General features: G+C 35.4%; 1 protein-coding gene across 2 annotated transcripts in view; it reads right to left on the minus strand.

The window, feature by feature from the left end:
* LOC149793387 (fibrocystin-L-like) overlaps nt 1-17,885 on the minus strand; it is a 221,327-nt gene that overhangs the window by 16,006 nt on the left and 187,436 nt on the right. For both annotated transcript variants that reach the window (XM_089967368.1, XM_089967369.1), the window contains exons 54-57: nt 17,444-17,698; nt 10,806-11,357; nt 6,726-7,036; nt 363-731 (exon numbers count right to left, since the gene is read on the minus strand). In XM_089967368.1, the coding sequence (XP_089823494.1) occupies nt 363-731; nt 6,726-7,036; nt 10,806-11,357; nt 17,444-17,698 (1,487 nt within the window). The remainder of the gene's footprint in view (nt 1-362; nt 732-6,725; nt 7,037-10,805; nt 11,358-17,443; nt 17,699-17,885) is intronic.

The raw sequence follows: 17,885 nt of genomic DNA on the forward strand, positions 1-17,885 counted from the left end.
GGCATTTAACTGAAATAAACTTTTGAACAACGAATTAGTAAATATATGGTGCAATTAAAGAATCAAAGCTTCAGTATGCCAGGACAAAGTCCAAGTCTTAACAGAGGCCATAACTCAATGAAATATAATGAAAAAAAGGTCAAAACTGAATGTGACCTAAGTTTTCAAACACATACCAAATCTGGCTCGAGTCCATCCAGTACTTGCAAAATATTTGGGTATAAACATAATTTATTTTGGAAAGATGCATGAGACAGATGGACAAAGTGAGCCAGACTTGGGTAACATTAACTGACTGAACCAAAGATATAGCAAATAGTGTAAACAATACATGACAAACTGAGAGAGTAAACTGAACATACTGTCCAAGCAATATTTTCAATCTTCTGTAGAGACGTTACATCAATCAGATCAAGGGTGACTTGAGTCAGATTATTCTGGATCACGTAGCCAGAGATATTCTGAGAAGCGCTAACTTTTCTGCCTGGGACATCAAAAGGTTCCGAACTTAGAGTCCAGTGCTGGGCAACTGTTGGCGCTGATATGATGAAATCCAGAATATAGCCATAACCCATATGAGAGATGGACAGATCTGTAAAGTTGGCAAAACCATTCACAAAACTTACAGTCACATTACCATTGAGCACTGCCCAAGAGTAACCTGACCCAGAATGAATACTTGCTGTTACTTGCCACTCATTTTCAGCAGATCCGACAACCACTAGATAACCCTACAAAGAAAAGAATACAAATGAGTTATGGGATCAACTTGAAGTGAATAATCCATACTGTCAAATGAGTGCACACACACTATATAACAACTGCACCTCACAGTGACTTTACCCAGTGGTCTCCTGTAGCTGTTCAAAATGATCATGATCAGGGAGTTTACGTGGCAGTAGGTAGTAAGTAGCCTACTGCCGAGCTTTTTAACGTCAAGGTCATGTAAAATTCGCTAAAGTTGGTGGTATTTTAGAAAGGTGGACAGATGAAGCTCTATAATGATATCGATTAATCTGGAAGTTTTTCCACCCAAAATTCACCCATGGTCAGAATCTGATTTTGTGTCTAGATTTTAGACTTTTTGGTCTCAGATCTAAGGTGAACCCGGTATGAACTGCAAACAGACAGATTAACCTTTGCAAAAAGTAGGATAATATGGGCATTTGGAATAAAGAGTGATCTTGATAAAAAAATAATGGGTCCATTCAGCCAAAAAAAAAACCATCCAATTTTTACCCTTCTGCTCATGCGCAAGCCAAATAGCCAATGAAAAACAATGTTTCTAACACAACTAGGCATTATGTTACTGGAAAATCACCTGCAAGTTGCTTTCTTAGGATTGTTTCCAAAATAGCTTTCAAAATCAAAATGTGTTTCCTACTCAAATTTCAGGCGAAAATGACAAAAACCTCCAGGGGTTAATGTGTTAAGCAGTTACTACATTGACCGACCATGCAAACTAACTGTTTCCATTGTTTAGATAGACAGGATATTTGCTTGAAACAAGTGAATAACATACATTTCAAAGCCATGAGTAAAAATATAGCATATTTTCATTTTATTTTATGCTGTGTGCATCAGCAGTTTACTGTTTATGTTCTGCTGTGTTTTGTGATTATTTGCACTGAAAATATAAACAGTAATGTAACTGTCATTCCCAATTCAAAGTTAAATAGCACATTAAGAAAAAAATTAACAATGTGTTCCTTGCTGGATGTGAACTAGATTTTTCATTAACGGGATGTAACCATATTTACAGCTCGACTATGTAAGCATATAAGAATACCCAGCAACTTGAGATTTCTTGGTTATAATGTCTATCAATACTTTTTCATTCCAGTGAAATATTTTTCTCAGAAACTCCAGTAACTCAGAGTCTAGCAAAAAATAAAAAGGTATATCATGTGAATCAATGTGTAAACATTTCTTATCTAACGTGAACTCATACTCCAGACATGTTGATATTGTAACTTATTAGAGTAAAGAAACAAAACAATTCATTTCCTGGATGGTAAGAACAGTAGTCATGTTACTGCAGCAGAAATGGAAGCCACCTTTTGTGCCAGTGTGATAGGTATAGTCTGATCTCTTTGTCTGTGAATTAAAGCAATAGCTAAAGGAAAAAGTTTGTCAATGAGAAGAGAGACGAGTTTTCATTCAAGTCAGGTCAGGGGTCATTCAATATTTAAAACATTTCTGTAGCTCAGGCTGGTAAAGTTTTGGTTCATGGGTCACAAGGAATATATGGCTTCTTTTCATTTCCCATTCATCACAGCTTCTCTCATAAGCTATCTTTTGAACTTGGCAAACTGAGCAATTGGCTTGTCCAGATTTTATTTTTAAGGTATCAGTGGTTGTTTCCAAGTGAAGCTTATACAAGTTGACAAGCCAAAAAACTAAGCTGACTTAATTAGTAGTGACATTATTGTTTTGTCAAGGTACACAAAACAAACAAAGATCAATAACTCTTTTAAGTCAGTGATTATTTAATTTATAGAATTGACTGATTTGAGAATTATAAAGTAATCCTATGTGGAATATAAATCTGTCTGAAGAATGTTGTTAAATAAAATTTTAAAAGGTGAATCTGGGTATGAATGCTATTTTTGCCTATTCTCTCAGGTGGCCAATGTTGACAGGTTTGACTTGTAACTGTAGTGTACAAAATACTCTTGGCATGACAAAAAATTAAAAAATTGTGTTTTTAAGCATATGAAAAGATATTAACCCTGTCTCTTACACTACTGCACATAACATATATATGCGGATAGGTCACGCCTAATGACAAGTTTATGCTGCCTCTTTCATTCACAATGAGATTTCAATAAAACAAAAAGGGTATGCTGAATTTATTTTAATAATTTATACAACGCCGTGTATATAACAGATACAGTCTACATTCAAATACACACATAATTTTCAATGAAGCTAAGATTGACTACAAGACTGTTCATTGATAAAGGGAGTTAACTCTTCACATTCTTCAAAATCTTGTTTAATATTGATAATTTATTTTTTTAGATTCTGTTTTCATTCAAATTGATTAAATAAACAAAAGAGGTCACTAGTGTTGAAATTTGAAATCTGGTTTGAATAATGAAAGCACAATCACTGCATGACTAGCATTCCATACAGTGAATGTGCAACCATTTGATTACCATCAAGTACATGGGAATAAGCCAAGCAAAATAAGGAAAAAATTTAAAGATTTAAAGTTACTAATACTTGATCAAAGTCATTATTATGCTTCACTTTCCATTGGTAATTACAAGACAATAGTCAAAGTTTATTCTGCTCAGCTCACAAATTTGACAAATTAGGATGTCACGGAATATTAAAAATCTTTTATTTATGAAATAAATCTACTCGGGTTTTGTTTTTTGTGTACAATGATGCCCGAGGGTGATTTATGTATATTGTACAAAAATTTCAAAATAGCAAATTCAGTTCATCCTATGCTGCATGTGCAAATTGCTTTTGATGGGAAGAACTAATTACTTCCAGTGCACAGACATGTATTGCAGCATCGTCTGTGTATAAATGCCTCACCGTAAGACAAAATCTTTACATTACAGAACCTCTTGTCAGTGAGCGATATACTTTAAAGACTAGGACATCTTCAGCTGTAGAGGTATGTGAGTTAATTATTAATTTCTTGTGTATAAGTTATAACTATTGTATTACCATGGGTTATTTTTGTACATTTTCTATGTAGCTTCAGCTTACGTAGTATCATGCAAATATTTTTTATTCTTGTCAGCAAGAGATTTATAGCACTATACAAAGTTGCATTTTTAAGAAACATTTCTTACTGTATGATTCTTTTTGGGCACGGTTGGGTTCACTTCTGAGTTTGTGTATCGTTTTGTAATTACTGCGCTGATAATGTAATCTGTGTAGCTTACTGTATATAACATCATTACGTTTTATCATATATGCCTGTGTCATGCATGGTGTTAGATGTATTTTCAGCTGACCAGAGTGATTGGAGTGGTTGGACTGACCAGAGTGACCAGACTGATTGGAGTGATGACCAGAGTGATCAGAGTTATTGGAGTGATTGGAGTCAACATGATACCAGCTGTAGAGCTAACCACAGAAGTCGACCATAGCAGCTTTGAAGCTGGACCATAGCAGCCATAGAGCTGAGTAAAGTGTTGCTGGTTGAGTAGCAGGTGATTGGGTTGTTGCTGACCGAGGTTGGTGGGCGCTGATTGCTTGATTTACCAACCTGGAATACTGACTGCTTGATTGACCAGTGTGACTGGTAGCCAAGTGTGCTGGTGATGGAGTGTGTAACTCCATACATGTAATCTTTTAGCCATAGGCTAATCTTTGGGATTGGTAATGTGCCAGCAGATCTGGGTCTTTGTTTGCATTTGGGCTCGACTTATAAGCGTGTGTTTTAGGGACTGTAAAGATATTTTGTACACCTGTCTCTTTGTTTTCATCATTAACTACTATTTGAGTGCATACAATTTTACTATTTGAGTAAAACAAATCATTCTTTTGCAACGAAATCACTGTGAATCAATCATTCTTTTTCCTTGTACTTTGTCATTTATTTGTATTTTCATTATTTAGTTTATGCGGATTATGTTAATTGATCTAATATTTGGATACTATACACACGTATTAATCATAATTCTTTTCTCGTTTAAGTCATTTGTCACTAAACATTGTATTTGTGTCACCATCAAAAGTGTTCTGTTGTAAATCTGAAATCCCACCCGGTTATCTTGTTCCATAGGGTTACAACTGAAAGTAGATTCACTTGCGTGTAATGCTGATATCACATTTGTCCAGGGGAATATGATATTCTAGTTACCTACAGTGTGGTAAAAAAAGGTGTTAAATAGTAAAATATTTCATGCAACATTATTAAACTAAAAATAATTTTAAGCTCACACATTAATCACAGCATTCTTGTTAGATTTTAACTGTTATATAAAACAAGATATAAGCATATTAAACATGCTATTATATACATGGTGATTACAAAGTTTTTGTTTAACATATTATTTTTCCTTCTATGAAATATTAATTGTGCATGTGGAATTAAACTTACTCAAAAAATATACATTCCACTATCAAATGAATGTTGACATGTTAATTCTTATCAATTTACACTATTTTAAAAACTGAATTCATTTTGAATCAAGTCATTGAAAAGCAGTGTCTTTCACTTCCTGATGTTTATCTTTAGGTAGAGTTTTATTCCAACTTTGAAATAACAATAACTGGAATGTCTGATAAGCAGTTTCAGTTTGTAAATGGGTGAGGTTAAAAATTTAAAGTAAATAATGCAAAACAATTTGAGGAAGAAATGTCTTCAAACTGAAGTTTTTAAAAAAATTGTCTATATTTTAATTAGGCTTAGTATTCTGCCCTTTGAACATTTAATTTTGAAATATCAGTGAAAGGGTCATGCTGTCTATTTTTTGTCCATCCAGCATGTACATCTGACTCATATTTAACACCATTTTGGGTTCAAAATCACTCACTGGTATCTCCATTAACACTTTCCCAGCTCCAATAATCTGATATGCTTCATAATAACTTTAAAAATTATTGTCATTATCACTATCATCCACAGGTATTTGCCAAATGAAATTGTAATGAACCACGCTGGGAATCAGACATTTTGGGGTTTCTAGGTAGCCCCTATTTTAAACACGCACTTGTAATACTTTCTTCTTCATTGGTTCAAACTACGCTATAATTTTTAACCCTGGGCACATTGTTCTAATCAAATTTAGTATCATAATCATTCATGTCGTGCTTGAAGAAACCAGATGTGGAACAGTTCTTACCCGAAAAATACATGTCTTGACAATAACAGTTAAATAAAATTTTGTATACTTTGCTGAGCATATTTTCATATGTGAGACTTTCAATGAATTTGTAAGAGTATTTACATTTCACTGTTCTCCAAGCATGCAAATTCGTAAATATTTTGCACAATTCATGCAATAGCACACCTTGAGAGCATATCCGGTGAAGTACCTGACATATCTAATGACTTTCCGAAGAAGTTTCTCTTTTGCTCTGCCAATAATTCCTGTTGTCATGCAGAGAATAAACTACACTGATTTCTGATTGGTGGTTATTGTTTAACCTGGAGGGGAACAAGCAATAACCAAAAATGAGAATCCAGTGTAACATATTTCAACATGCAACACATCGGTAGTGTAGATTTCATATCGACCAAAGCAGTCAATATACAATTCAAAGTCGAAACTTCACGTGAAAATGGTTTTTAAATGATGAGTACAGTACTTCAATAAACATGTGGAACATGTTTGGAATAATTATATAGTATATGCTGAACATACTTCTGGGTAAAGATAATTAGCATGAAGGCTGAGGACTACATAACATGCATACGGTAGGTATCGTTTTGTATTGATTCTCCATCTCTTGTATCAATTTGCATATCATTTCAGCAAAAGTATTGATGCACTGATATATCGATGAATCGTTTCACCCCTAATGGACATGCAATCCAAAGTGATCACTATACTGAACCTCTGCTTTGACAGGCTAAACAAAAATGTCACTACCTAAGAGTATGAATGAAACAATGAAAAGATACTAAGGTACAAAACGTCAATTTTGCAAACTGACATTTATAACGTTTTCCTGTAACAAAATCTGCAGGCTTTCTCCTTGTACTGACCAAGTACCATTCCAGTAAACAAAGTACATAATTTAAAACTTACATTTTCATCCAGGAACTTGAGAACAGGCTGGATGCTGAATTGTAAGCCTTCACTAGCTGGAGTGGGGGCAGTGTGGAACTCAAAACTGTCCACAGGGTCATAGATGACATAGCGGGAAGTTTTGGGGTTAAAAGAAGCCCATTCTTCAGAACCAGGACTAGGCAAAGGGTTGGCAATGGAAGTGGAGAGAATTGTTGTATTCAGCACATCACTGAAGTTTGTTCCACTCTGAATCTCATTCTGAAGGGTGTAGGATATGTTCATCAGCTCCTTATGTGAGAGGGTATCTCCAGATCCAGTTCCGTTGATCTCTGAATGTGGATTCAAAGAAACATTGTCATGTAAAACAAACTATCTGACCAGATAATTGTAAACTAAAAACTAACTCAAACAGATATAAAGTATGAAGCTCACTTACTAAATAATCATGTCAGAGATAATAACTAAATCAATAACTCAATATAATCAACAAATGAGTGATTGTAAAGCTATAGGATTTGGTATGACTGGACCAAGGTTGCTAAAGGCAGCTGCACCTGTTATAGTAGAGTGTATAGCTTTCATTAGCGATGGAAGAATTAGTTCTAATAAATTTCCTCAGATATGGAAAACTGCCAAGGTAATACCACTGCATAAAGCTTTAACAAAAGATGATGTAAAGAACTACAGACCCATCTCAATCTTTCCTTGTCTTTCCAAATTACTAGAAAGACACATGATTCTTTTCTCCTTCGAATACTTTCCCCAATCACATTACATTAGGAATATTAGACTGATACCATGCGAATCCAGTCCTACTAAAAGACAAACAATCATCTTTCCCTGTCTATATCAATAGATAATGGGCAATAACTCTTCATAGGGATGGAATGCCCTCCACCCTTACCACTGCACTACAGAATTGGTACATCTCAATGAGAAGGAAGAGATGGACTTAAGGAGACAGATGCCTTCAGAAATGATCAACATACAACTTGACAAGAATGTAATAGCTGTTCATATGTATGCTTGTCTATTTTATACCATAGCCAATACTTTGACAATCCAGCCAATCTACTCTTGATACGACATGTCGCATGTGTGTGATCATGTCTCTCCAACTGTAAATCTCCAACCTTATGATACCCTCCCTTTCCAGACAACCCTGTTCGGGTCACCATTGCTTTGGAGGAAGAATCAAGGAAGTTCTGAGGCAGACAGCTCAGGAACTGCTCCTCCACCTCAATGCTCAACCCACAAGGGTGTTTGGAACCACTCAGTGCCCCGTCAGTGTGAGGGGATGTTATGTGGCCTCAGTACAAGGGATTTTCTCTGTCATAGGTGCACCATCATCGATCCCTTGGAAGCAATTTGTACAGTGGTGGTAAGAAACCGATTTTTGAACTCACAGGATCTCCCTATTCCCTCAGAAAAGGGGTCTCACCCAGGTTATTCAATGGGGGGAGCCGGGTTTTGTTCATCAACAATCCCTCCCCCTCCTCTTCTCCCCTCTTCACGATAATCATTCTGGCTTTTGACAGAATCACTCTTGTGAAACTGCACTTGTATCTTTGATTGATAAATGGCTAAAAGTATTAGATAAATGATAAATGATAGGCACCATTATGTTTGATAATTTTGTCATCGTGCAGACCATGAAATTTTTCTTAAAAAACTGAAAATCTATCAAAGCAAAGAAAACTCGCTAAACTGGTTTACTTCTTACTTAACTAATAGAATGCAAAAATTATCTTTAAAAGGTGAAATGTCTGACAGTAAAAATATTAATTGTGGAGTACCACAGGGCCTTATCCTTGGACCTCTGTTATTCATTCTATTTATAAATGACTTACCTCTTAAGATAGGAAATTCAATTTCTTCCACTGACCTCTATGCAGATGATACTACACTGTCTGATCGAGTCCAGTAAAACCAAAACTGTACTTGAAAATAACTAATAAGATGCTCTCAACAGACTTAAAGTATTGTACAATGAAAACAGTAAGATCATAAATACAGAAAAAACCAAATCCCTACTAGTTACAGCACAACAAAAATGAACAAGGCTAGATAGCAACAAACTCCAAGTTCAATTTGACAATGTTAACTTTGATATGACCTCTCATGATAAAATTCTTGATGTATTCGTAGATAACAATCTTACTTGGTCTATTCACATAAAACTTGTTTCAAAAAAGGTTAATTTTTATCTCTGTCTACTGAGGAAAATGAAAACATATATTCCATTTCAGTACAGGGTCATCTTTTATAAAAGTTACGTTCAGCCATATGTGGACTATTGTAATATAATTTGGGTAATACCTATAGTTCAAACATAACAAAACTTTTAAAACACCAAATGAGAACAGACCATTTAATTCTAGATAAACGCAGAGACTATTTCCAGGACACAATGAATAATATAAAACTGTTAACACATGAAAGAATATTTCTGTGAAAAGCCAAAATTATGTATAAAGTAGTACATAAAAGACATTCCTGTCAACCTAAGCAATATCTTTCACCAAAGAGATGCTGATGGTACTCCATATTGAAAGTCCATTAGAAGTAAAAATTACATTACACAAAGGCCAAAGAATATGAAATCCTATGACAACTGAACAGTTCTAGTAATATAAGTTCTACCAGTTTTTCTGTACTTTTGCATCGTTTTCACAGAAGAATTGTTCAACAGATGATATTGCATATTTTATATATGTTGATGTGTTCAAAGATGCCTGTGTCTATGTTCCAGACATCATACTTCAGAATCAATTAATTCTTTAGTGTCAAGCCAAATTTATCACATCATGTTGAATATACTGTATATATTGTACATAACAGAAGATCTCAAGTAGATTAATTCTGTAATTAACTGAGTTACCTTCTCTAACTAAAGACTTTTTTATTATTAATAATTGTAACATTATTAAGTCAGAGATAAAATCTAAATCAAAAAGTCAACAAGTCTTTGATTCAAAGGTTTCTTCTACTTGGCCAAAATCTGGGTTCTTAGTAACAAAAATGCAAGCATATGTGAATACAGCAGTTGTATTAGAGTCTGAATATACCTGCCTTGATTTCAATTTTGGAAATCTTTATTGTGATAACAAGTGCAATGAACATAGCCAATTCATTCACTGATTTATAATTTCTAACCTGACTGTTACCACAGTGGCCCTAACAGTGTCATCCTCTGTGCCTTTCATACTTTTCATACTAACACGGTGTCATTTTGCATACAACAAAGTGACATAGTTCATCCTATTTGGTAACTGCCAGATAATTCTGTAAATTATCATAATGTTGAGAGTTTAGAATTATATCCCTCTGCACACGTGAGCTTAGAAATTACACCGCTTGTTAAATCCACATGAAAGGCAAATTTGTAATTGCCATTCTTTTCCTTTGCTTGATTCAAAAAGGTAAATATCAGATGCAGATGACGTAGAATTTTCCTTGTATACATGTGTAGTCATGCATACACCCCTTTGCTGAAAACTAACTTGTCTAGAAACTGGAAATGACTGGCAAGCAGGGTCATATTTTACACTGAAAACATCTGTTTGGAATTAAACGTGTGGACAATAATGGTTGTTAGGGGCCACCTTGGCATAATCAGGTTTGAAATTATAAATCAATAAATAAACTGAATGAGGTCTGTGGACCTTTTATCTCATTTGTGCTTTTCCTTTTTTAAATCAGTAGGAGGGTACAAACAAACAGGGAGGTATATTCTGACTATAGTTGACTTTATCAGCTAAGATTTAAAAACTTTAAATGATCTACATACACATATACAGAGACCTGTATAAATTTGGGACTTGGCACTTTTCTAAAATTTTCCAATTATGTCCAATGTCAATGTGGGTCTATTGTCTATGTGCTAAGACGGTGACTGACAAAATCTTATATCCTTATCTTAAAGCTAAATCTTGAGCAATTATTTGATTTAACTTTAAGGACAAACAATATTAATCTAAACTGATCTATGAAACTTGTATACCAGAAAGATAGGTTGCAGTTTAACAATGCACATTAAAAAAAAAAAAAAAAAAATTACACAGACAATTAAGACAGGGAAACTTAAATAAGTCTTACCAGATAGGGGTAGATTTCCAATTTCCATTTGAATTGTTGTTGTGTTACCCGCAGATGTTGCTCTTTTACGACGCCCAGAACTTGACTGTTCACTGATGATATTTACAATTCGGATTTTGGAGTATGGAATTCTCAGGAATGCTGACAGGGTCTGTACGAGGTTTTTCCCAAAGAACTCATCTACAGTCATCATTGGTAATCCAAATGCCACCATGATGACCTCAGCAGTCTTGATTTCTACCGTTCTCGGACCCTTGATGATGAAGCAAATTATTCCTGTCCTGATGTTGATGTAGTTTGTGCCAGATCCATCGGTGTTGACATTAGGCATATACTGGCCTTCATAAGTCTCTCTTTTCAAGACCATGGCTCCTGTAGGGGTGTATGCACCATTTTTAGGCAGTACATATATCCCATTAAGATAGACATCAAGTCGGTTGGGGTGGCTGTAGTATACACATACACGCACTGCCTGTGACTCGGAAGCACCAAGCAGGAGGTATCGGGAATGCTGAGGAGATGTGCTGGTGAAGAACACGTCAAAGTTCTGCCCTGTAATAGATATCCAAGAACAAGTGATAAGTATGAAATGTATGTAGGAGCATCCAACTGGCAACAAAATGTTTAACAAGTATTTTTGTAGCTTGATTATGACTTGGATTTAAATTCTCAAGCAAATGGCAAGAAACACAACTATAATTCAACTTCATTGGTCCAGTCATAGAATTATGTGCACAAAGTTGCAATTTTATTGTTTTCTAATCTGAACACAGTAAGGCTCCCTTTGCTGCAGAGTCTCTATTTGGGGAACTCCGGTCTGATGAATGAGAGCCTCTTAATCTGCAATCAGGTCTATATCAGTGAGAAGAAAAACAAGCTTTCCTTATATCTTGGAAATGAGTCACTCACTATTGGATCCAACAGAAGTGCCAAGAAGTCCTCCCTCACTGGAACTGAATACTTCTTTTCACGTGTCAATGACCCCTCCCTTACCTGATTAAAACTTTCCTAAATTGGGAAGTGCTCCAGACTTATCATGGGAAAAAATGGTCGTCCATTGACAAAAAGGAGCAATGGGACTCTTCATCCTGTTGTTATAGGCTTCCATTAGGATCCACATCTAATCAGATCAAATGCTTGAAAATGAACACCTGCCTGTCCATATTCACAAAGTGTATGCTAAGCAGATGTGATGTATGCCACAAGCAGCCATTTTATGAATGCATTTAACCTCACCTTGAGGCATTATATAACCAAGAAATCTGAGCATGGCCATCCTGCATGGTCTCTCATAGCAATGGCAGGTTTTACTGTACCAATTACAACACAAGAAAGGATATATTTGACAATATATATATATTTCAATGATGAGTGCCCAGAGGCACAAGAAAACGACACAAAAGTTTAATAAAAGCATGACACTGTATGGATAGAAACACTGATAGCCAAGGAATCGGACTGGAATTATATTTTTTTATAGACCTCAAATTACCAACTGGAAAAGGGAATATTAAACATGGAATATGGACTAGTACCAAGAAAAGAGCAACGCATTAACAGCAGTTATCATGTCACTGCTACTAAAATACTACTTACAACATAAAAAGGATATGATATCACCACAAAGCAACTCAGATTATAACTAATGTAGAGTGCTCAGAAACATGTGAGAACTACACAAAATGTCCAAGGAAAAGAAAAATGATATTCCAAAATTATAAGAAATAGCTAACAAAAAATTGGACTGGGACAACTAAACCTATTACTAACTGGATTGAATGTTCACCTTACACTGGAGATTACTTCAAGGAAAATACAGCAATATAATCCAATAACACCAGGTAATGTATTACTACAACTAATGTGTGTCTTTTCTCTACAGAAAACTGTAAACGTATACACAATTGACCATATTGAAATTGATGTTAGTTCAGTCTGAATAATATTTCTTCAAATCAATTTCCATAAAAACTAAGTACACTGATACCTCGATAACTCGCGCCCGGATAACTCATGATCCCACTTATAACGCGGTGTCCGTCTTGGCTCCCGATTTTTCCAGAGAAAATGTATTTAAAATATCTTTAAAATATGCTGAACATGAAAAAAATTACGATAAGAATTGATAAATTAAACCTTGATACATTGCTCGTTTTATCATCGAAAATGGTGATTAATGCCCGTAAAAATATAATCCATATTTTTGAAATTTGCAAGTTCTAGAGAAGAATTAATTTCAGAGATCTCGAAAACGCTTAATTACGCGTATTTGGATGCCAATTTTTGACCTGGGACGCAGAAAATCACTGAGGCAGGAGTCCTCCGCATGTAATAGGTGCGCGGGAAAATTCAAAGATTTGCCGGTCCTGTTTCAGCCACCTGCTTTGTGGGAAAATGTGTTGATCAGTTTACTGTGCTGATATTTACAATGACAGAATTCAGTGACTGAAAGACTCTTTGATGTACTGTTGCTATTTCATAAGAGTACATTAAAAAAAAAAAAAGAACATGATGCAACAGCTAGGCGGCTAGTTCAAAGGCTTTGACTTGGCGGCCGAGTGAGCAAATATACTGATATTTAGTGACTGAATTCAGAGGCAGAAAGACCCAGTTTTAAAATCCTAGCGAGACCTCTGTTTAAAGATATCATATATTATGTAAGTTTTTAGGATAAATAGTTGTCATTATACTGAAAATAAACAGTCTGGTGAAATAGCGATCAATGAAAACTTCTGGTAAATGTTAACAGGTGGCAACAGAGAATGAAATAAACACCAATTAAACGACTTTCTGTGTGAAAGTCACGTTCTAATCATTTAATTCCGTTTCAGTGTAAACATTATAATCACAACATAGTCTGTTCATTGAAAACATGAAAAGAGTCAATCGACCGTCACATCGAAACCCATGAGTACTTCTGTGAGAACCTAATTACATGTACATGCCGGCTTTGTTTCGATCAACAACTTGGGGAAGTGTTTGTTGCATTAAAAAAAAAAAATCGATTACAAGAGACCTCGGGTGCTGGATTAAGGGTCTTGGAGCTGCCTTTGAGGTAAAGCAAAACAGTAACAGAGACAACGACGATGATAGTGACTTCGAATGTTTCAGTGAAACTGATGTCATTAATGCCGAGGCTGTTTGGGAGAAATTAATACAGACTCATGGTCCTGAGATGGCGTTTCTCTTGATGGAAGAGTGGATTTGTGCTGACAATGATTGCCATACAGCCGAATACATGTCAGATGAAACTATAATTATTTCTATAGAGAACAAATTTGCAGCAGAAGACGATTCTAACTGGAGTAACACAATTGTTGAAAGTGATGCAGACACAGATGTTGCACCCCCACCCCTCTGCACAGGAAGCAAATATTTTGATATTGCCATAAGGTGGCTGGAGACCCAAAATGTTGACTACGTAAAGCTCATGCAGTTGAGAAATCTGAGGGATTTTGCTCAGCGGCAGAGAAACCAAGAAGTAACACACACAAAAAAAATTAACTGATTTTTTCAAAAAGTGAATTGATATTTGTCAAGCGTGGCACAAACGGCAAGTATTAACTTGTTCTAATTTACGTTGTTTTAAATTTGTAGACCAATTAAATATGTTATTACTGATTAACTCCTGTATTTTTTATTTTTTTTTCCATTTTACTTCTATTGCATTCAAATCTATCTATCTATATATCGTTCGATCGACACTGTTTCTCAAAAAGAGTCGATCTTTTGTGTATAAAAAAACTTCTAATTTGGCTCAAACAATAAAACTAGAATGTATACAATTCAACATAAAAATTAGTGACGTAGTACACAATGTGTGAAGTGGTACACATATTCAGCGAACGGAAACCAGGTGGAATAATGTTTTCGATGATCGCCTCAATATACTGTAATTTATCCTGAAATTTTAATGTTGTCCTATGAGAAAATAATAAAGTACACCATTATGAAGAGATATTTATTAACAGTTAATCTCAGAACGATTATAAAGTGAGTATTCAACAGTATAATCTGCCTACACCCCCCCCCCTTATTTTTCCGTTATGTCGTCAATCACTTTATTGGTTTTGGGCTTATTTTATAGGTCCCTCGATAACTCGCCCCTCGCTTATAGTGCGGTCAATGTTTCTGGACCCCGATGTGCGCGAGTTATCGAGGGAGTGGTGTATACACAAATGCTACATCTTGGACATAAACTATATAGCCAAAGGATAGCAATGCTAAATCCAAAATTGTGGTCAGACTTTCCAGTAACAACAGTCTCAATACCTTTTATACAGACTTAACTGTGGATGGCAATGTGGCTATTTTTAGCTGTGCCTACATTTTGTGCTTTTGAACGTAAGAAATGTTTTCAGTGTTGTAATTCTGCACTGGCATCCTTAGACACCAGATTTTCAATTTATCTGATTACCGTATTTAACTTATATACTGGGACACGATAAAATAATTGTTTCTTTCCCTGTCCCAGAACTAATGGTGAAACTTTTTTCACCTAGGTCATATGTCCAAAGACTTGAGAAATGAAATAAATTTGTATCGAATTTGTGTTCCACCACCACCACACGTTCCAATAAAATAGATATAAACAAAATGCTTATCTGATAATAATAAGAAAGAAACTAACCTTGTATTGTTATCATTTATTCCTTTTTTTTCATCATTAGCATTAAAGAATAAAATATATCCACGAACTCCATACTGTAGTGCGTATCACTTATGTCCGATAACACACGATATGTTTTTCATTGACATGACCATTGAGAAACAAATCATGTTTGGTTGCGTTCAAAGGTCTGAATATGTTATATGACTGAAAATTGCATGCAACAAAATCACAAGCAAGATGGAAATGATCAACCGATATCTTGAAAGCAACCGCCATTCATGCATGACATGGTGTTAGGTGCAAAATAACCAAAACTGAATTACATCCAGGTCATTATTTAAAAACACATTCACTTGAAAAAACGTTTGCTAGCACAGGTTATTTTTATTACAAAATAAGCCAACCTCAGAAGCTGACTTAGGCTGTTATGAAACCGTTTTCTTCTTCTTCTTTTTTCATAAAGAATATCAATACATGAAACAATGAAACAAATTTTAAAGTGACACACTATAGTGCTTCGTGCACAGACATCAATGACCCCGCGTCACCCAGAAGATTTGGAGAAAATAAAACCATTTGATGAATTCGTTAAGGCCGGAAGAGAAGCAGATAATTCTGCAAATGAGAGGGAAATAATGAAATATCTTGAAGACAACTGCCATTCACGCATAAGATGTTGTTAGGTGCAAATAACCAAGACTGAATTATATCAAGGTCAACTATAGGACAGTATCTCACAAGTAAAAATCAATATTTGAAAATACATTCACTTGAGTGCAAGTGACAATCTTTTCGCTAGCTCATGCTAGACATCACTATGAACTGCCACCCTCTTTCGCCTGGGGGCTAAAACAGAAAAAGAAAATGCTTAAGGCTGAGGGATGCATGAGTAAGAAAACTTCCTTGTCACTAATTATGTGCATTAATTAAAATGCATATTTTCAAAAGGACTGCTGATACGGCCATGGGCTGCACAATATGAAGGACTGGGACACATGTAGCCCATGGATTGGACATGCCTAATTTAGGGGTCACTTGAGTTTTATTTTAGCTGGATTTTACTGCAAACTTCTTACATTTCTGTGACCATTTTATCTTTCCATTTTCACTGTATATAGTCTGGTGTCAACTTGAAATGGTCACAAATATGTAATACAATTTAAGTATATGATACTATAGTCTGACTCTTCATCCCTGTTTGTTTGTACCCCCCTACCAATTTAAAAAACAAGAACATTTAATGTGATAAAAAGTGCACAGAACTAATTCAATTGAATCAATGACTTATAATTTCTAACCAGACTGTGACCAGAATGGCACTAATGCTGACATCCCCTGCACCATTTCATGCTTAACAGACTTTCCATACTAATATGGCACCATATTGCATACAATATAGGCTAGTTTATTTCCATCAGACAACATAATGACGTACTTCATCATGTTCGGCAACTGCTGAATAATTGCATAAGTTACATAACAATGAGAGTTTGGAACTATATCCCTCTGCATACATGAACATGGAAATTAAATCACTTGTTAAATCCACATGAAAAGCAAATTTGTAGTAGTCATTATTTTCCTTTGCTTGATTCGACATTGTAAATATCGGAAGCAGGCGACTTATGTATGTACATCTGTAGTCATGATACACCCCTTTGCTGAAAATGGACTTGTCCAGAAACTGGAAATGCATCCGAGCATGTCTGTCTATTACAATGAAAACTTCTGTTAAGCATGAAAGACGCATAAGATGACGGTGTTAGAGCCACTCTACTCCGAGTCAGGTTAAAAACTATAAATCAATGAATTGACTAAGTTCCCTGCACTTTTAATCACATTAAAGATTTCCATTATTTAATTCGGTGGGGGGTACAAACAAATGGGTTTGTATTATCAGACTATAGTCATATCTGGATTGCAAATATCACACTGCTTGAAATCATGTTACATTACTTAAGTGCCAAAATATGCATGTGCCATAACTTCCCTATACTGAGAATCAAATGAGAAGATTATAATTTACCAGCAGCAACAACAGCCTGGAAGGTGGATAGCCTCTTTCTACAGGTATGTTCCTCACACCATCCATGGTCTTGGGGGCCATTGATCAGGTCAATGTAGCCATCACCATAGCGGGCTACAATTGCAACTGGGGACAACCGACGTGTTTCGGTGTCAACATCCATACTCTCAATGGTAAGCACCAGATATTCCAACCCCTGACATAGCCAGGCCTGCCAGACAGCTTGCAACGTGCAGTTCTCATTACGAATGATGCCTGAAATATAAAAACATATGAATACAGTGAAATATATTGCATGCACATATCATATAAAAACTCTGCAAACTGGATTGCACATCTTCTGCTCAAAATAGTAATAGAGAAATTCTGCTCTTTATGTACTTAAAGGTTTTGTCGCTACTTGTTCATGAAACACAATCTTTAATTATGAGAAAAATGTATG

Source organism: Sinohyriopsis cumingii, chromosome 8 (assembly GCF_028554795.1).
Source record: "Sinohyriopsis cumingii isolate HCF-2022 chromosome 8, ASM2855479v2, whole genome shotgun sequence".
Taxonomy (NCBI): domain Eukaryota; kingdom Metazoa; phylum Mollusca; class Bivalvia; order Unionida; family Unionidae; genus Sinohyriopsis; species Sinohyriopsis cumingii.